The sequence below is a fragment of the Amblyomma americanum genome, chromosome 6 (assembly GCF_052857255.1).
Source record: "Amblyomma americanum isolate KBUSLIRL-KWMA chromosome 6, ASM5285725v1, whole genome shotgun sequence".
Taxonomy (NCBI): Eukaryota; Metazoa; Arthropoda; class Arachnida; order Ixodida; family Ixodidae; genus Amblyomma; species Amblyomma americanum.
Genome location: NC_135502.1, coordinates 93,538,503 through 93,559,470, shown reverse-complemented (window position 1 = coordinate 93,559,470; position 20,968 = coordinate 93,538,503). Strand labels below are relative to the sequence as shown.

Sequence of the window (20,968 nt, the reverse complement as noted above, 5' to 3'; positions counted from 1 at the left end):
ATTCACCGTCTGCCCTCGTGGGACGAGCTTGTGGTGTATGACACCTCCGGCATCGAAAAAAACTATCATCATCGTCATTGTTTTGGTCTTCTGTCACTGCTTTCTCGACGCCGGAAAGCTTGTGGACCGCCATTCAGTGCTCTGCCTGTTTGTTTGAGGGTCGTATTGAAAACACCATGTTTCTTCTTCAGCAATGATGCTGTCGACGAATGCAGCATCCTTCTCTGCCTCGGAGAGCAAATCAGCGCTCACTGATGCCCGCGTGTCTTCCTGGTCCTGTGTGAGGGAGTGGGGCAAATGTCTGGCATTCAGCTTTCATTTCCCCAAGTTCTCACGCAAAATTTGGTGGCATTTCGTCTTACTAATCTCGAGAGCATCTGATAGCATGCGGACTGTAATGGTGCGGTCTTGCTGTACGTTTTCCTTAGTCCAAGCCACGTTGTTTTCATTCCGTGAGGTTGAATGGCGCCCTGCCTTGTGTCGTCTTCCACCGACATTCTCCCCAGAACGAACCTCTTGTGCCACTCGAAAACTCGCGCCCGTGATAATGTCTCGTTGCCGTAAGCGTCATGAAGGCACTCGTACGTCTGTGTGGCTGTCTTGCCAAGCTTCACACAGAATTTTATGTTTACACGCTGTTCGATGTAGACGTCCATCTCTCCACATTCACTCACAGTAGAATGCGCAGACGACTAGCGACAACGCATTTTATCTACACGTAGTGCCATCTAACGTCTGCCACAGCAATTAATATAAATAGCCCAGGTTAGCCCGAAAAGATGGCACTACACATACGCACCAACATTTGTTTTGGGGAATATTTTCTAGAGAAGAAAATAAATCAGTCTCGAACTTTATGGACAAAGGTTGTAAGTTAACTGTTAGAGCTGGAATATATCCCCAACAATCCTATTCCAAGCTGCAGGACTTTAACAGCTGTGTATGCGACGTCATCACAACAGATTAAAATTATTCTACTTATCACAATAAAATAAGAATGGAGGAAGGTATATTAGTTGTGCCTGTTAGTCACCGCCCTATGCATTCCTGTCATAAAAAAGTAGCAGCATTTTCGTCAAAAATGAATACTCTTTGGTACTCGTTCTTTCCCTCACTATCGTGGAATTGAATGGCCTACCTATAAACCTGGCCAATTGCGATACAGTGAAGTTGTCTTTAGAAGCTCTGAATGAAGAATAGGGCACATATGCATGTTATTTCGCCGGATGTCTTTTGCTGTGTTCATCCTTTTGTTGCTTTGTATTTTGTTTGGCACTGGAGAACAGTTTTTCACTCTGCTTGCAAACTTCTGTTACGTTTTTTTTCTCTGTACTTGTATAACCTCTGTTCCCCACTCCTGCCTAAGGCCTGTGATACAGCCCAGCGATACTTGCTAAATAGTAATAGTAATAATAATAATAATTATATTCACAAATCGACACATACAATTACAGAAACCAGGCTCTCCTAAGCCATCGTTGTGGCTTGTCACGCGAAGCCTGTCAGTCAACAGCAAGACTCGGCTGCAAAATTGACTTTTTTCTTGGGTGAGAAAAGAAAGAAGACACAAAAGAAACCAAACAGATTGCAAGTAATACAATACCAAGCACAAAGCAGGTAGAAACAGAAAAAATTTCACAATGGCACTGCAATTGAAGTATACAACATAATTATTCTAAGTGTACTTCCTTGAGTTTTATGCAGATATCACATATAGACTCACAGGAATTAATTTCAGGGGGAAGAGCATTGAATATATCTGGAACATAATAAGCTCGAGTATATTTACCAAATCTGGTCAATGTGGGAGGAACTGAAAATGCAGGCACATGACGTAAAGGCTGAGGAAGCACAGTGAGGACTTTAACTCCATCGCTCCAGAAATGTTTGAGTATCACTGAATGAACAAAAAGGGATCGAAATTGGGAATCCCTAGCATCTGGAAAAGGTTCATATTTTGCGGAGTACATGCATCGTAACACTTTTTAACATGCATTTTAACAATATATTTGCACGTTGATGGCAGATACCAGAACAATGAACAAAAGTTGTGATTTCTTACATGAGTACACTGTAGGCTAATAAATGAACCAATAATTTCTTGGCCGAAATAGGTAAAAAACATCTTAATACGATACAACAAACAGACGATTTTACAAAGTTTTGCACATGCGTAGGATAAGTGAATAAAAAAAAGAAGACTGAAATCAAAGCAATTAATAATAATAATAACTGAGCCATTCTCCTGTTCTGTTTGCTCTGCACATGCAAACGATGTAGCAAGATTTGACGTTTTTATTGATTGAGCAACGACGTTGGGTGTGGAATATGGGCTACTCTTTTGTTATATCATACCATTCTTGTGGTGCCTTATTTACAGCCTTTGCCCGTAAGGTTTCGAGACTGATTTATTTTCTTCTCTAGAAATTATTCCCCAAAACAAATGTTGGTGCATATGTGTAGCGCCATCTTTTCGGGCTAACCTGAGCTATTTATGTTAATTGCTGTGGCAGCCGCTAGATGGTACTAAATGTAGAAAAATACATCATGGCTAGGTGGCTTGAGCCGCCACCCGATTTAAAGGGTTCAACCGTATCCATCCATCCATCCTACGTTGTTACTAGTCATCGGCGCATTCTGCTGTGAGTGAATGTGGACAGATGGACGTCCACCTTGAGCAGCATGTAAACATAAAATTCTGTGTGAAGCTTGGCAAGACAGCCACGCAGACGTATGAGTGTCTTCGTGATGCTTATGGCAACGAGACATTATCGCGGGCGCGAGTTTTCGAGTGGCACAAGAGGTTTGTTTCGGGGAGAATGTCGGTGGAAGACAACACAAGGCAGGGGCACCCTTCAACCTCACGGAGTGAAAACAATGTGGCTCGGATCAGGGAAATCGTACAGCAAGACCGCACCATTACAGTCCGCGTGCTATCAGATGCTCTTGACATTAGTAAGACAACATGCCACCAAATTTTGCGTGAGAACTTGGGGAAACGAAAGCTGAATGCCAGACTTGTGCCGCACTCCCTCACACAGGACCGGAAGGACACGCGGGCATCAGTGAGCGCTGATTTGCTGTCCGAGGCAGACAAGGATGCTGCATTCGTCGACAGCATCATTGCTGAAGACGAAACGAGGTGTTTTCAATACGATCCTCAATCAAAAAGGAAGAGTGCCGAATGGCGGTCCACAAGCTCTCCGGCGTCGAGAAAGGTGCGGCAACAGAAGACCAAAACAAAGACGACGCTGATAGTTTTTTAGATGCCAGAGGTGTCATACATCACGAGTTCGTCCCACAAGGGAAGACGGTGAATCAGGAGTTTTATATCCGCATGCTCCAACACACAACACATGCATAATGCACTGCGATGCCATCGCCCTGACTTATGGGCATCCGGACAATGGAGCCTTCTCCACGATAACGCTAGGTTGCACACTGCTCTTAGTGTGACAAAATTTCCCGCCAAGCACAGCGTTACTGCGTTTTCCCATCCGCCATACTCGCCTGACCTCTCCACATGCGATTTTTTCCTGTTTTCTCGTGTGAAGAGAGCCTTAAAAGGTCACTGGATGGGGAGCGTGGAGGCCATTCCAGACTCCACGACAAAGGAGTTGACAGCCCTGCCAAAAGAAGTGTTTTCCAACTGTTTCCAAGACCTCAAGAAATGTTGGAAGCTGTGTGTAGGCTGCAAGGGAAACTATTTCGAAGGGGCGCTGCACAAATGATTGCAATGTTAAACGCAATTTTTTAATGGACTCAGTCTCTGAACTTTACGGACAAATGTTGTATGCAGTCTCTCACTCGCTGCACTAATTCCACTGCCTTTTCACTTTTTCGCAGGTATGCAAACGCCAAGCGACACTTTGAGCATGCGTTAAGTCTGCTCCAGTCCAGTGGTAACGCAGTCCTTCCTGAAAAGTGGGAACCCCTCCTGAACAACTTAGGTCACACCTGTCGCAAACTGAGGTATCAGAAGTTCATGAGAGATGTTATGCTTGAAACCATCGGTTTGTTGTGCATATTGAAATGTATATATTGGCAGAAAAGCAGCATTGAGTGCAGTGTGCTAAATGATACTTGCTCTGCACAGCCCGTATGTTGATAAAATACGTACTAGTAGCATAGTGTAACACATCATCACAGTCATCAGCATTTTGCTGCTGTTGTTCCTTATCCATTACTTCTGTGACGCAAGATTTAGGCATCGTTCATATTTGCCATTCATTTGGTGTGGTCGGCATTTGTATTGCAGACTCTCATTAATTACCCTGAATTGCCAGTTTGTCAAACTGATGATTTTGTGGCATCAAAGTCAAGGGTGTCAAAAACATTTTCATTGATATGAACTTTGCATAATTCAAACAAACATCTGTCTCTTTTCAGTTAAAATTGTCAAAATATGACTGTTTACTGTGGCTATCAAAATTGCAGAATGACAAATTTAAAATTGCAGCAAGCGACGCCCAACATTTTAAAGTTCCATTCATGGTACAGTCTTGTCACAATGGATACAGTAGAATATCGGTGATACGAATCTCACTGGGTCGCGAAAAAATTCGTATCATCCGAAATTTTGTATCATCCAAACGAACAAAATTCGTATGCAGAAGCATGAAAAATGCATTGACACAGATGTGTTTACGGCTGGCGGGATTTATTCACCGCTGTGCGGCCACAGCTCGCTACTCACGGTGCATACCGTGCGATTAGCGATCGCAACTTTGGCGATGTGTGTGGGCCGTGCACCGACACCCAGTGCGTACCACGCTATTAGCGATCGCGACTTTGGCGATGTGTGCGGGCCACGCACCGACGCCCAGTGCGCGCAGTGCGTAGCGCGCAATAAGCGATCGCGACTTTGGCGATGTGTGCGGGCCATGCACCGACACTCAGTGCGATCCCGACGTCTGGGTTGTGCGGGCAGCGCTTGGTGCTCGAGGGTGCGGCCGCGGCTCGCACGTTCGTATCATCCATAGAGGCGAGGGAGAGAGTTTGGAATATCCGAAATTTCGCACATTGTACACAATACAATCTGGCTGAGGAATTTCGCGAATTCGTATCATCGCGAAATTCGTATCAACCGGGTTTGTATCACCGAGATTCTACCGTATTCAGATGTGACATACCAATCTGCCATATTTGATTGATCTTCCTATCTTTGTTATTGATTGAACTTCGTTTATTGCGGATTCGGTTAAAGCTTACATTTGGACAGAAAGGACTCTATTAGGTGACCATTAAGCTAATTCGGGCTTCGTTGCAGTGGGCTATTGGGCAGCAAGTTCCTAATTTCAAGTACTCTTCTTCGGTGTTTCTTGGCGATACACGCGTCAGTGGCAGTAACTATGATGGCGGCAGCCATTTTGTTATTACTGCGAATTTCCTCGCATGGATGGTCTCTGAGTAGAAGTTGACTGCTGCCCAACTCACGGGCCTTGCTAAAAAAATGCGAAATATAAGATATTACATTTGTATTGACTCATGTTGAGTGTCAGTAAGCTAGAGCTCCAGAAGAGGTGAAGAGGCTCTGTTCCTCATCCTGCAGCCCTAGCTTTTCGAAGAAAGATGTATTATATGTATAGAGCATGCTTCTTGGCATGTAGTTCTTCATGAACTCATGCCCGCTCACCTTTCGTTTATCGACTTCATGTGCAGTCATCAACTCGTCTCCGAGTGCTTTATATTCCGAAATGAATCATCAACTCGTCTCCGAGTGCTTTATATTCCGAAATGAATATGTTTCATTCTGTCATGTTCTAATCCTTCCTGTCATTTCGATTCTGTATAAAAGCGCCATATCCTATGCAACAAAATAAGCTGAAAGGACTGTAAAAACCAGACTATAGGTCGAACCGAAATATAGGTCGATCCCCTAACTAACCAATTCTAAAAATGAACAAAAATCTTTTTCAATGGAAAAGGTACCGAAAGACACCCTTAACTTGAAACAATGCGAATCAACAGGTTGCACAATGGTGACAGTATTTACTTTCATTTAAATGCTGCTCGTAGGTACACCCGGCCAATTTTTTAACAGTATCGCGTGCCCATCGACCCGCGTGTTTGTTTCTGGCACATAGAAGTACAGCGCCATAGAGCGAAGCTCTTCCTCTTCATGAATCACCGCGCCCAGGGTGGCGAGCCCTTGAATTGCACCCTCGTGAGTTTAGAGGCATGCACGATCTCTACCACATTCATGCGGATGCATTCGGCAGTCACAGGCAGCGATCTTGCATGCAGCGCAACCTTTCCTTCCAATTCTGGATATGCTGCGATCTCCCCACGAAATGTTTTCTTCTGGTTGCTGCAAGTTGTAATACGCAGCTTCTGCCTCCGCCAGTACTGAATGCTCTTTTCGGATACTCCAAATTTGCGCCTTGCCGCCAGGTTGCTGCGAGCTTCTGCGTACTCAATCACATTTTTCTTGAAGGTGACAGTGAATTGCCGTCGGCTTCCGCTCATTTTGAAACAAAATGTGAAAAAGCAGGCTTTTAACGAAATAGCTTTGCAACGACGGAAACGCAAAATGGTGGTGCCGCCATGCCGCGTTACTGCTGATGGGGATGGAGGCTGTTGACTTCAGCCGCCCATTGTTGCAAGACTTCCATATTTTTTCCGCTAATGACTGGTATATAAGACAAGGGTTGACTTTTCGCCATATTTTTTTTTTAAAGTTCGACCTATATTCCAGTTTTTACGGTACATGCTCCATCTGTCGTTCTGTTCATGTTCGTCTTGTCTGTAACAGTTAAATTTCAATATTTATACTGTGAAGCTCCAACCAGCCCCTGCTCTTGCCTTGTTAGCAGTTATAATAAAAATCTCTTGTAACAGTGTTTGGATTCTGCAAACTTCTCTTACAACAGACCGAATTCTTGGACACTATCGAGGTCTCTTGTAACGAGACTATACTGTACCACATACTCAAAATTTATTCTGTGCGCATCGCTGCTCGTGTCTTGAACCTAAATTGCTTATGTTCACTAATTCAATGACAACAATACCATGCTGAAATAACACTGCCTACGCTTTCTGAATCCTTCTTAATCAGCCTTTTTGAGTTTTTACTTTTTTTTAATACCTAATATGTTGACTCGATGTTGTTTTGACTGCAGGAAGTACAACAAAGCGCTGGAATATCATCACCAGGCCTTGGTGCTGTCTCCGAAAAATTCTTCAACGTTCTCGGCTATTGGGTTCGTCCACAGCCTATTGCGCCACTGGTCTGAGGCTGTTGACTATTTCCATAAGGTGGGTTTTTTGCAAGACGTTATTTTTAGCAAATTCAGTTTTGGCAGTACACTGCTGAGTACATGCCCCAGCCATGATGCTTATTGTCATTGCATACTCTTTCCTACGTGAATGGAAAAAAGCGTGTGCATTAAAAGGTGCTACAAGCACGAAAATCAAGTCAATCTCTATTGATCAATCACCGCGTTGGAGTAAGCGGTTTGCAGATTTCACCAGGAAGAGCTGTGCAGCCAGAGAAAGTAGTGTAAACATCGAGGGCATGCAACAAGCCACCATACATGTCCAGAGACTGTGGCAGGGGGTGATGACTGGTTAAAGCTAGAGATGCGCGAATTCGAAAATTTCGTTTAACGAATCAAATAGCCTTCTACTCGATTTGTTGAACGAATTGAATAGTGCATGTTCAAGATTATTCGGAACGAATCGAGTAGCTTTTCAAGTTTTTGAATACTCTTCAAATAATTGGCATGAAATTCATGAGTCCTGCCATATTTTTCTTTCCCATTATTGTTAAAAAAACAGTGACTAGAGACTCCACATACCATGCTGCTGGTATCATGGGGATCAGTATGCATGGGTTGAAAAGTTTAGTGCAACAATGTATTCCATTCACGTGATGGCGGTCATAATGCTCATACATGCCCTCAGTGATAGGATGACGTGACAGGGCCCAGGCAGGTTCAGCAAACGCAGCCTCGATGCCCGATCTCGGAGGCCATGGCTCATAATAGCTCTCGCCCGTGTCGTGTACTGAGATGTGACATTACCGTATAAACGCTTGTGAGGACTGCACCCGTGTATGGTCTGCACCCTGTTTCCCTGAAGGGAACATTACAAAGAAAAAAAATCCGTGTAAGGGCCGCACCCAAACTTTCCATGACCCGCACCGGAATAGCTGGAATAGTAACGCCAAAATTTTATGAACACATCGTGAAATACTCTAATGCCATAATGTGCATTATATAATGTATATTGTTGCCTATACGTAGACCTCCCATCTCGCACTTCTCGCTGCCAAAAAAAAAGTTGACTTCAAATATAAGACGCATGCCCTCTCCTGCCCAACCCCACGTTATCTTTATCTAGTTCCCCGCGGAACAGCATGACGGTGCGTGCGCAGCACGAAGCAATAGACACGCAACGATACAGTTGCGAAGCCAACAGTGAGAGGCAAGGGAGACAACGGGCGATAAAACTGATCCTTCGCGTGCGGTCCTGCTGACTAGCGGCAAACCGAACAGCAAACAGTTCAGTAGTTTCGGACTCTGGTGCGTGCACAACTGTTTGTCCGGGAGAGCGACCGCTAGTGCGAACGAGCTGGGTAAATGGTGCACAATTCGTTCTATCACCTTTCTTACGCAACCGCACGCGGCAACGCTGCCGCGACTATTTTCCCCAGCCCGCTTTGAGCGCACCCGCATACATGTTGGCGGTCTGGCGCAGCAGAGAGCACAGAATGTGCGAGTGAAAGCTGTTTTTCAGAAATCCGCATAAAAAGTGGGGATGCGCAAATTACATGAGTAAATACGGCATTTGTTGTATGAAATAAAACACCCCAGCTAATTTGGCCATCAGCTGATGTCAGTACGGGAGTTAGGACATAAAATTTTTGTTGTGTGCTTTGCTTTGAGGCGATGCGCAAGGAATTAGTTAACATGGATCACCGTGTAGAATTTGCCTGCGCCCAATGAATAATTTTTAACTGAAAAAAATTTTTTTCGTGCAGTCTCAATGCTCGTCTCAAGAGTTGTGCCAAATCCATGATACCATAGGCTCGGTTGAGCTCACGTCAGACACTCAAAAGCAGAGATGTGATTGCTGTTCAGTCTTATGATGTTATTCCATATCTTGAGGCAGGCTGGAGCTGGAGTGAATTCAAACAGTGAAATATCGATTTTATCATAGTTCTTGTATGCCTTATGTGATCTCAACCCTAACTGTAATGAACCCTAGCTATAGTTTGGCTGTTAATACCGAAGCAACACGAGATAAAAATTATAATTATAGTAATTATTAGTTTAATTATAAATCATTTGCCAGTTGCATGTGAATTCCACACGTTCGAGCCATGTTTACTAATGTCTGACACATCATTTTAAAGAAAAAACTGCAGCAGACAATTTGCTGTCCCTGCTCAAGCTACCGAAAACTATTTTTGGTTGATGCCTGTGTTCTTTGGTAGCTTAGCTAGTGAACACAAGACAGCTGGAAAAAGTAGGGAACAGTATGCATTGGACTCCTGATATTTTGATCCCAGGAGCATATTATCCTACCTTCAAGCCTGAGGGTGCATTTGAACTTTACAGTCAGTTGCGTTATGTACTTGGGTGTAGGTAAACCTGTTTATTCAAAATCGTGCCGTCTGAACTTGGGTGTAGGTCAGCGCACAAATCTCAGCCAGGGCGAGGTGCTAACCTGGGTGCAACTTTGGAATAGGAAGGGAGAATGATGTCAACGATACTACTGCAAGAACTCCTGCATTCGGGCCACCTAAAGCCTTTGCAAACTATGGCCGTAGATATCAATGCTACTGTGCAAATTTTTCACGCACCATTTCTTTTTCAAGAGGGCCTCGCAAGATAATCTCAGATAAGACCGATACAAAGGTAAAGATATAGCCCACTGTGCCGTCATCACACAGACTGCGCGTTTTAGAGGCATTGTCATACAAACAAAATTTTTCTCAGTTGCCGAGCCGCACGACAAGCCATGCCTTCTGAATGTGGGCGACTGTTCTTCTCATGCACGAAGGCATCACAAAACGTGACAGCACGCATTTTTGATGTCGCCAGAAAGTGCATCAGATACCGGGGAAAGCGGATGGAGCACCTCTCCAGTGATGAAGTTTCTCGTGGTGACTGCCACAGTTCTGGTGTATGGTGCGCTGTGCCGGTCATCTTAATTGCACTTGGGGGGCTCGCAGCTTTCATTGGTTGACCAGCATGACATTCTTACCTCTCCTTTTCTGGCTCCTGAGGGCAGGGAGTCGGCCTACACTACGTGTCAACTAATTTGTAAGCTAATGCAGTTTTCTCTGTATTGAGTCACTTGATCAGGCCAGCAAATATTTTTGCTATATCTGTGTCTTTATCGATTGTAGTGATGACATGATTTCGAATGTGCTGCCTGATAATTCAGTTCCTTAGTGAATACATAGTGTTGGTTTAGAAAGAAGCACTTAGAAATGCCTTCCATCCTGCTCTAATCATCCCATTATGTGCTAATGATTTGTTGTCAGTTATCATATTTTATGTTAACGTGTTTTCGACTTCGGCTGAGTTCTGTGGAAGTATTGATTTGCACAAATATAATGCGGCCATGAATATAATGCGGGAGAGTAGTAGTTTTAGTTGATTGGAAAACGAAAGCTTGGCATGAATATGATGTCGTCTTCCATGGCCTCATTTAAAAGGCAGCTGTTAAGGAGCGTGTGCCACACAAACAAGCACGGCAAAGCCTCCTATGCAGTGCCGCTACCCTTTTGATTCCTACCACTGCTGTTGCTTGCTTTGTGCTGCAATTGTTCGCCATTCTTGTCCTCTTCCCTACTCCTCGCTGCTCTTCTCCTGCCTTCCCTTTCTCAACAGCCTGTGCCACCTTCTTTTCACGTTCACAGTTAACTTTCCTTTATTTTCCAGCAGTCAGAGGCAAACAGAGATACAAGGCGATAAAACAGCGCCCCTCACATATATCAGGAAAAACTTGTCACAGTTTTTGCCATTTTGGCCTTTTTGCAATTTCAGGCTTTGGGTTTGCAGAGAGACGATGCCTTCTCAACCACCATGCTTTCACAAGCAATAGAGCAGCAGATGAACGAACTGCCACCCTGCAAAGGTAGGCAGTTAAACAACAATGACTACAACCACGCATGCATTTGGCAGTTGTAATATATGAGATGTCGTTGTGGACAGCCTGCAAATAGAGAACTCTTGCCCCTTGGCAAATTATTTTAGGTGACCCGCTTTCCTATACCACACAGGAGCACTTGCTATATGAAATAATGAGTTACCAATGAAAGTACTGTTTTTATTTCTGCTACATGTGGTTCCATTTCAGAATTTTCATTCACCTATTACAATACTCTCTCAGGTTTCTACTAACTCATTGTTATAAGAGTAGTTTGATATGCTGGAGAATTTTCCTTGTGAAAGGTTTAGTAAGGAATGCAAACAATGGCATGAATTTTACTGCATTTTTGTCATAGCAATGTACGGCTGTGAATGCTGTATTCTGCATCACCATGTTACCAGTTGTTCCGATTCAATAGAACTTGTGTTTGATGCTCCATTTCAGTTTATTGGCAAACATACTCTGACAGCAACACGTTAGCTTGCTATCCTTCATTAGCTCTGGATATTGTCATTTATGGCCTATTAAAATACAACAGGATAACAAGGTTACTCTGTCAACTGCACTCACATTTCTTGATAGACACTGTACTTGGAGAAGTGACCTATCAATACAGTTCAGTGTTTTGTTCAGGTTACAGCCACTGCACAGTGAAGGCTCGTTAATTCAAACGTCGCTAATTCAAATAATTTCTGGATAATTCGAACTGTACGACTCTGTCTGTCCACACTCCATAGGTGTCTATGTAAAACATAGCCCGTTAATTCGAACTTGAGTTGGCTGCGCCACCATAATTAGAACTACTCGCTGTGCACTTGGGTGGCCTATGCACTTGGCGAACCAAGGAACACTTCTGCGATGAATTGAGGCTCTTGTTTACGATGGAAGGAACGGGGGGATGCAGCGCGTGCAACAGTCTCTCTCGGGCGAGATGATGGTCGCTGCGCCGCGCTGGAGGGGGGGGGGGGGGGGGGGGGGGATTGAAATGGTAGTTATGGGAAGGGTCCGGCTTGTGCTAGGAAGGAGGAAAAAAATAGGGCAAAAGTTAAACACGCGCGCATAGTTGCGTCTCCTCGATAACTTGGAGGAGGAATTTGAAAGCGCGTCGTGTTTTCTTGCATGGACCAAATGGGAAGAGCAGATTGTCATTGCTAGTGGAGGGGAGGCCAAGTTCCCTAAAGCCCTTGTGTAGTGAGCGCCAGGGAGTGTCAAACGCGTAGCAAGAGCAAAGTAGATGTTCCAGATATTGCACAGAGCCACAGTCTCGGCAGAAGGGTGTGCCAACACCGCGCAATGCGGTGGGTGCACTTGGCCGGCCAGACGCAGCCAATGGGCATGCGGAGGAGAGTGGCCTGTTCGCCCAAATCAAACTTCTGTGCACTGCTATACTCTCCTATCCTTTCTTACTATTGCTGCCCTCTTTCTTTCCTTCTCCCTGTCCTTTTATTCCCACTAGCCATAGCTCAGGTACTTCAGGTTTGGATGTCAGATGCCCAACTAGCAACGTCTTTTCCTTCCATTGTTACCTTCTCAATAAATAGCCACTAACAACAACAACTCCTACATGCGACAGTGCCAGCAACAGCATTAACCATTAATCGCCTTTGAGCGAAAAAATTGAAAATTGCTTTTGAGGAAAGGCAATCAGGCAGTAACTGACTCAGGTACACCCAATCCATGCTGTAAGGCAAGGGGTAAAGGAGGGAGTAAAAGAAGAAAGGAAGGAAGAGGTACCGTAGTGGAGGCCTTCACTACCACCACCTGGAGATCTTTAACATGCACTGACATCACAGAGCACGCTTTTTGCGTTTTGCCTCCATCGAAATGCGGCTGCCATGGTCGTGCGCTTTGCAGGGACGCTCGAGTGGTCTCTGACAGTCCTCCACGTTTAATCCCGCAAGGCTGCGCCCCCTCTTTGGAGGAGATGTAGAGAGGGCAAAAAAGGCATGCAAGGCCGCTGGACTGGCGAGGCACGATACTGAATAAACGGGTGAGGGCGGGGATCAGACATTTAGCACTGTCTCCGGTACTCCGAACCTGAAACCACGCGGTCGTGCGGGAAACCGCGACTTCCACGAAACGAACCGTTTGGAGTTTTCGCTGATTTTTGCTGTGCGTGTTTATCTCGGTTTTCCACTGCCTCTTGCGTCACATTCTTTGTGATGAGCTGAAGCCATAGCGGTCAAAGTGATTTAGAAATGTCGTTTGTTTGCGGTAATTACCATGAGAAAATGCTTCAAAAGGAGAATCAAAACCATGTGTGAAGTCTACGCCAGCGCGTTATTAAAACGGGATATCGTCAGAAAGCACGCTCATTGCTTTCGCAGTTTGGCGGACGGTTTTCCGCCACTTTTGACGAGGGTGCCGCTGGGGAACGCTTTCAAGGTTAGGTTACACTGCACATAAATACCCCCAAAAACAGAAGATTCGACAGCCATCGCCGTAGCTCAGTTAATAGAGCACAGGATGTGAAATTCGGAGCTCGTGGGTTCGCATCCTACTGGTGGCGTGTGGTTGTTTATCTTCTGATTTCTAATAATTATCTTAAATAATTCGTTGGAGAAACATAGATATCTCTTAAATTTGGGAAAGCGAAAGCCGTTTGTGACTCATTGCACTGATTTGAATTTGAGTGGTGACGTCACGCTGCGCATGCGCAGTTGTTGCTTGGCAGCGGATCACACCACCCGCCACAGTGGGCACTTTGCTCACAGTCCAGTTGGCAGGTTGTAATCACGTGACAAGGTCAAGTGACCTTAGGATGTAACAGACGGACAAGGTCACGCGACCTAAAATGTAACGGATGGACGTGAGTATGAGCCATTAAAGGCTGTCACCTTAATAATTTCTCTATTTATCTCCCATTGATGAACACCGCAAATTAAAGTGGAAAAAACATCCCCTATGCTCCTGGGTTTCGGTGACAGTTGGCTTCCGTCATGTATGTCTTAACGAGCCCCTCTTTCCCTTCCCTTGCCTGCTATGTTGAAGGAAGTGCATTGTGCAGCTGCGTTTGAAATTATGGATGTGTGAATATTGTTCTTGAATTTGAGTTGAATAATAGATCGTCAACTAGTACAATTTGACTTCTGAATGTTTATTATTTAGATAGATCAATAATTTGGGGGCTCGAGATTAATTTCGGCCACCTGGAGTTCTTTAACGTGAGCGGACACTACAAAGCACACAGCTGTTTTTTGCATTTCGCCTGCATTGAAACACGGCCTTTGCAGCAGGGATTTGATCTCTCATCCTTAGGCTTACCAACCGGACACTGTAGCCACTGTGACATGTCTGCATAAACTGCTATGAATGCCTGTATGTTTCTTTTTCCTCTGTGAACCATGCTGTGCACAAATACATGCGGCTAACAATGGAGCTGGAAAAGATCCAAGGTAATATCTGTAAAGGGCATAAAGTTGCTCAAATGTTGCATTGATATTTCTTAAACTTCGTCTATGGTCAAAGCCGTCATTAAAATATCAGCCAGTGATTCTAGCTCTGCGTTGTTGATTACAGAAACTGATCTGACACTGTTCTTTTGTAAAAGGAATGGGTGGGCCTCTTTTGTAATGGAATGCAAATTCGATTCTTTATTTACCATTGTTCATTAATTTTTAGCGCTTTTCTGGTAGACCCGCACCAGTGACTCCGTGGCTGGAGCATACGACCGCTGAGCCTCAGTTCACGGGTTCAATCGGGTTGTGGCTGCTGCGTTCGAAATGGAGACAAAATGCAAAAATTCCCAGAGATTTCAGTCAACGTGGACACCCCCCACCCACCGCGGAATGGCATCGTAGCGCGTGCAGCTCAAGGCAAAAAGCACGTAACAATGATATTGCAAGGCTAGCTGTCGAAGGCAGTAACTGCGCTCATCCTGCACTCCATACTTGCGTGCAACTGGTTGGTGACCAGCGGCACATCGAATCACCGAATGGCAAATGGTTCTGTAGTTTTGGATTTCAGGCAAAGCGCGCTTTGGGGACCAGAAGTTTTCTCTCGCTCGTCAGGAAAAGTGACCACTAGCGTTAGCAAGCCGGGTAGGCAGCATGCAGTTTGAATTTTCGTAGTGGAACTGATTTGCGCACGAATTAGCACTTTCTTTTTGACACGTGGAGCTCCATCCACCCTGCCAGGAACGGACATCAGTATGAGGCACGTTCTACCCGTGGCTCAGTCGTAACTGCCTTAGTCCCCGCAAAGAGGTTGACTCCGTATTGGCTATTTTCATGAAATCGACACGATGCTGTGGCGATGCAGCAAACTAGTCTAAAGATCAGTGCATGGCACCATGCCGTTTGCTCCGTTACATGATTAGTTTGCTGCACACTCAGACATTGTTGGTAGTGTTTTGTTGTAAAAATATATCCTAGGAGCCTTTTTATGTGGATGCTTGCATGCTGACGAGATACAAGAGGCGGTGAATGTCGCTTCACCAGTTTTGTGGTTCCAGCAATTCATAGAGCGCGTGGGGACAGCAAGTTTGCACGCTGTGTGCAAACCATGACAGCGCAGTCCGTACAGGCAGGGAGCTTCTATTTGTAAAAAGATGCTGTGGGCCCATGTAAATACGAGGACCTATTGTTAACAATGATCGCTGAGCACACACGACTAATGGAAGCACGAAGAGTTTTGTGCATGAATGTCCCTGTAATGGCAAGCCTTATGATGGTGTGTGTGTATGGTGATTTGTTATTCATGGAGGTGTGAAGGGGGGTTACTGCTCTTTGTTATTGCCCCATGCCATTGCTGTGACTGGAAGCATGCACTCGGACGTGCGGATGGTAAGAACTGAATATAATACGAAGGAACGGTTGTATCACAGTGGCTTTACATTCATTATGGGCCTTCCATCCATTGCTTTCAAACAAACAAAGTGCAAGACGCACTTGCTCTGCAAAAATAGTATGTGATCTCGAATTGTTCTCGCTTTCCACCTGTACACACAATTAAGAATCTATATATTGTAATCTAAAGTAGCGCACTTGGCCATTAAAATTTCAACATGAAAATGCGCAAAACAAAGTCAACAAGAACTCATGCAACAGTGAAAATGTTTCTAATCTGTTTTCTACGCAAGCTGCCTGACAGTCGTTGAGGTTCGCTAGCCTGTACTGATAAGTGCAGAGAAAATGCGCTTTTCTAGTTTTTTCATGCACCCACTGCGCAAATCTTCAATGTTGATGTTACCCATATTAAATTCCCTCCAAAATGTGCAACCACCATCTACTGCTTAGCATTCACGCCAGCCATATTCACATGCCAGGCAGTGAACTCTTTCTTCTCTCATTTATTTCTCTTACTCTGTCGAGCACCAAAGTCTGACTCACACCACGTCACCACCACCGACAAGCATGCATGAGTTTTTAGTGAAAGAGACACGGTTCTACATAGGCTGGGCCCAGAAGCAGTCCTCTGTAGTGCTACCATATTGGATAGACTGAGGTGCCCTCTCGGGGTAATGAAAATCACCAATTTGTCGCTCTCTCATCTTCAGGTGGCCGTTTTTGGAAGAAAAAAAACGTTAACTTACATGTGGCAATATATGGTTTATTGCGATCATATGTGATCCCACTCAACCGATCCTGGTTAAGGATTGGGTTAAGGATTGCTACCCCCGTGCTTGGGAAACAAAAATGGAAACTAAAATTTGTCAGAAAGAAATTTTATAAATCCTGTACAATTTTAAAATAACTACTATTTCATTGAATGTGACTTGATTTCCAAAGTTTTGCCAGTGCCACGTGCTTGCCAGGGCAACTGTGAGCAGTCACAGCACCCATGTCCTTTGGCTGGTGGTATGTCGTTTTATGCGTCTGTTATGCAACCAACCTGCTGCAGTTACATTGCAGCCAGGGAATTTTTTATCAGCAGCACTTTCGTTCACTTTTACTTGAATACGAATTCATTTGTTTGCCACCGTGTACAACAGTGTGGGCATGCAGTACCGTTTGTCATTTGAAGGAGGCCATTTCCTCGCTTAGAATAATGATGTGGGGATATGTAGCAGCAGTGCTCATGGAGTGTGATCGGAAATTGATTGCAATCAGGATTGGACTCGATCGCAATCGGAATTGCTCACACAGCAGCACTATTAGGAGTACACCACTTGTAAAACGCTGTACGTCGGGGCTTACAGTATTTCTTTGAAATATAATAATCAACCAGTCACTTTTTCATTGTAAGGTTCAATTTGAGCTGAAACTTCACTTTAAGCGCCTATAGTAAAGTTATTATGCATTAAAGTTCTTTCACGTAATTGGACATCATCTTGATTTGGTTGGATACAACTCCAGAACGAAGTGACCAGTGTCCCTCAATGGAGGCCTGCCAGCCAGTGGTGTTTACCTATTGTTATGATGTTGCAATCATTCACCTTGCACCTGCCAGCTGCCTGCAATGTTATGCTAGCAGTTGCAAAGTAGTTGACCACAACATCACGACAGTAGGCCGAGCCACTTATTGGAGGGTCTCTTTAAAGGACATTGGCTGCTTCGTTCTTGAGTTGTGTGTGACTATAGTGAGCTTACTGTTTTTTTCATACAGAGAAGTCCCTTGTGCTTGAATCCAAGTATATGATGGCATCAGGTACTTTTTGTTTTAAGCGCAGCTCTTAGGCACCTGTTCCCGTGTTGAGCGGCGTGCATTGGCATAAATGAGCATGGTGCACAGCGGAGGATGAAAGACAGCGATACAGAGGAGATTGCGAGGAGGAAACCATAGGAGAAGGGTACGGAGGTAGCGTGAAGGCAGGTTGCACGAAGGTAACCTGTGAAATCAGAGTAGCATGCGCCATTGCCTGCTTGCCAATGATGCTATCGGCAAGATATGTGCCGCTCGCAAGAGATGGCGTCAGAGTAGCGCGCTAGTTGTTCACCTGAGGAGAGGCTCATTCATCGGCAGCAAAACGCTGCCCGCGCTGCCCAAGTCGAAACCCAGAGGCGCCTCCGTTTGGCACTGCATGATCCGTATGCGGTCGCCTACGGTTTGAGTACCACAGCAGCTGCTCTCAAGGCTAGTATTACCAAGAAGCATAATCGTCGGCTAATTTTTTTCAATCTAAACACCACACACATCAATACGATGCTCACACTCTGCAAGCGTCTTTAAGAGCACAGAGTGTGTTTTGCAGTTTTTATGAGATGTGTGAGTGCCATTGCAGAAAGTGTGTACGCGGAGCGTGTTGCATTTTCAAGTGTGATGGGGGTCACTTTGGTGTTGCAGGTGTTCCTGAAGCACTGCCAGAGTATTGTCCATGTGACAGCCCACAGAGCCCTACCTTGGACATGGATTTCACAAGTACTGCTACTTGTCCCTCTCAGGAGTATGATGAGATTGAAGGTATCAGCTAGAAAAAGACCATTGTTTTTTGTGCATGTACATAATAAAATCATTGCTGAATACCGGACACAGTCTTGTCATACTGTCTTTCATATGTTTCACAGAGCAGACCTCGCTCCTGTATACTGGGCTCCAGTGCCAAACTTTCATTAATTTATAATTTGATGAATTAGGGCTTGGAGACAATGCAAGCATCTCTCATGGCCTGTTGGAAAGCTACTGAAATCTATGCTGGCTTCCTAGCCGGCTCTTAATTAGTTGCATGTTAACCAGCCACATTGCACAAGAAAGCATCCTCTTCCTGCCTTATTCTTCCATCACCCTCGAGCAAGGCACATGTAAATGAAACCGAATTCTGGAATTCTTTTGTATAAACCACTTTGACCACCACATAGTGCACAAAGGCCAAAACCAGACAGCTTGTTCTTGCGCCAGAGCTGAAGCAGCCTTCTGAGCAAACTGCACGATATACTAACCACACTATATTTTGCAGCAGGTATCTTGTATTGCTGAGATTGTGTCTGCAAGCTGGCTCTAAAAAACTGCGCATTGCATGAGCTGTGCAGATCAGCTAACGACATTGTGCTCAGGAAATTAACTTTGGCACATCATTTGTCCAAAAGTCTTTTACTGAGCTTTTTAATAATAACGGATGATTTTAGAATGTTCAGCATCAGCTGCTTATTTGTGCAAGTATGAGCCATAATCATTGGGCCAGTTATCAATGGATTCTCGCTCCCACAGATATAGGGAAGAAAAGTTTACCAAAGTGGGAAAGAATGGTCTATGCCCTAGTGTAGACAACTCGGGAAGCATTTATTTACTGCTCGAGCGCTTACTTGGTTATTGTGGGTTGTGTGCCAGGCGGCTATCTTTCTGTAAAGACGGCAGAGCCGAGTCATTATTCCGTTAGTGCAGGGGAAAAAATTGCGTGCAGTGAACGCAACCTGTTGGTACGAATGGAAGGCTGGCAGAGCTGTGGTTAAGAGCGGGAAGCTTTAGAATGGAATCGCCCCATTGGAGCACTGCTCGTTCAGTGCGATTTGTTGTGTACTGGAAGCTTTCGTTTTTGAAAGAATACGGGTAAAAGCGTATTATCCGGAAGTCGACTAAGGTATTCATTTTTTTTTTTCTAAGTGACTCTGGAACTGCAGTCATTTTTGGCGCTCACTCCCTTATAACGTCAGTCGAACGTTTTTGACACAAGAAATCGTTTTCTAAAGCTTTCAGCCGTCTATCCTCTGCATTTGCATTGTCATTATCGCTGAATAAATTTAGTAACGCATCCAATCCGGTAGCAGCCTGAGCGAAAGTAGCTGGGGCCTCTTCCTCGTCATTTTCGGATGCTTCACCTTCTTGCAGACACCGTGGAGAAGCCGCCACAGCGCCCGAATGCATTGCACTCCTACTCATCATGTCACGTGTGGCAGGCTCAACCTGCTTGCACGTTATAAATTTTTTTTATAGCACATTTTGTGTTGGTTGTTAAGGGTCCCCTACGACCCGTATTTGGCAGAATTAACGTACCTACCGGGAAAGCGTGTTATCTAGGAACGCAGCAATCTCAAAGAAACATTTCAATTGCACCCAGTTTTGATCGCATGACCCTAGATATCGTATGAACCAGGAACGTGTCATGTTATACTTTAGATAGCTAACACACGGGAAGGAGCGAAACTAGTGGTCGGCCACCACTTTTATGTTGCTTATTACACAGAAGATTACAGATGTTGCACGCGCTATAGTTGGATATTACTCAAGAATGAAGCGGCAGAAAATCTTCAAAGAGGGCCCTTGGCCCAATAGCATCAACCAATTTTCATGACATTGTGATTTATCTGTGGTTAATCCCCTGTCATGCTAGCGTCTGAATTACTCGCAGATTAACTTCGACGTCATGGAAATTAGTCGACGCCGTTGGCTGGAGTGCGTCTTTTTAGGGGCACTTGGCGCTTTGTTGTATCCAGCTATGGCAACTGTGTGGATTCTCTGGAACGGCGACATGCTCATACATGCCATGGTCGTCAGTGCTGCCATGTAAAGCGCCCTTCCCGGGAGTGCTGTATGGTTGTACCTGCTCCTGGTTAATTAATATCTTCGCTTTCGTATGAAGAACTTTTCTGTCATCTCGTCAGTTAGCTCTCTGTGTCAATAAGAGAATGTGGACCGTTTCCGGGCGCACCGTGGTACAACACTAGAGTCCTACCCTTGGCATGGTGGTAGAGCTTTACACTTCACTCGTACGCACTCGTTTATGCGGATGAAATGGGCCTGGTCTGTTCACCCATCTCTCCAAATAAGAGCCACCAGCCTGCAGTTTGCCGCATTTATCACGGACCACTCGTCTGCCTATAGCTGTGTTTACACGGACTTGACAGTCAAGTTCGTTTTTCGGGCAGAAAACCACTTAGCGTGTTCATGTAAATGCAATCAAGTCAGGTCTTGCAGTCAAGGGGTCAGGTCCAGTTAGCCTGAAAGCAAAGGGAGGGGGGGGTGGATTGGCTCACAAACCACCTCTGCA

General features: G+C 44.9%; 1 protein-coding gene across 1 annotated transcript in view; it reads left to right on the top strand.

The window, feature by feature from the left end:
* Positions 1–18,514, top strand: part of Cdc16 (cell division cycle protein 16) — a 39,782-nt gene extending 21,268 nt beyond the window's left edge. The window contains exons 14-17 of the mRNA XM_077627591.1: positions 3,847–3,972; positions 7,122–7,257; positions 11,001–11,091; positions 18,331–18,514. Of these exons, the coding sequence (XP_077483717.1) occupies positions 3,847–3,972; positions 7,122–7,257; positions 11,001–11,091; positions 18,331–18,458 (481 nt within the window). The 3' untranslated portion in view covers positions 18,459–18,514. The remainder of the gene's footprint in view (positions 1–3,846; positions 3,973–7,121; positions 7,258–11,000; positions 11,092–18,330) is intronic.
* Positions 18,515–20,968: the final 2,454 nt, after the last annotated feature.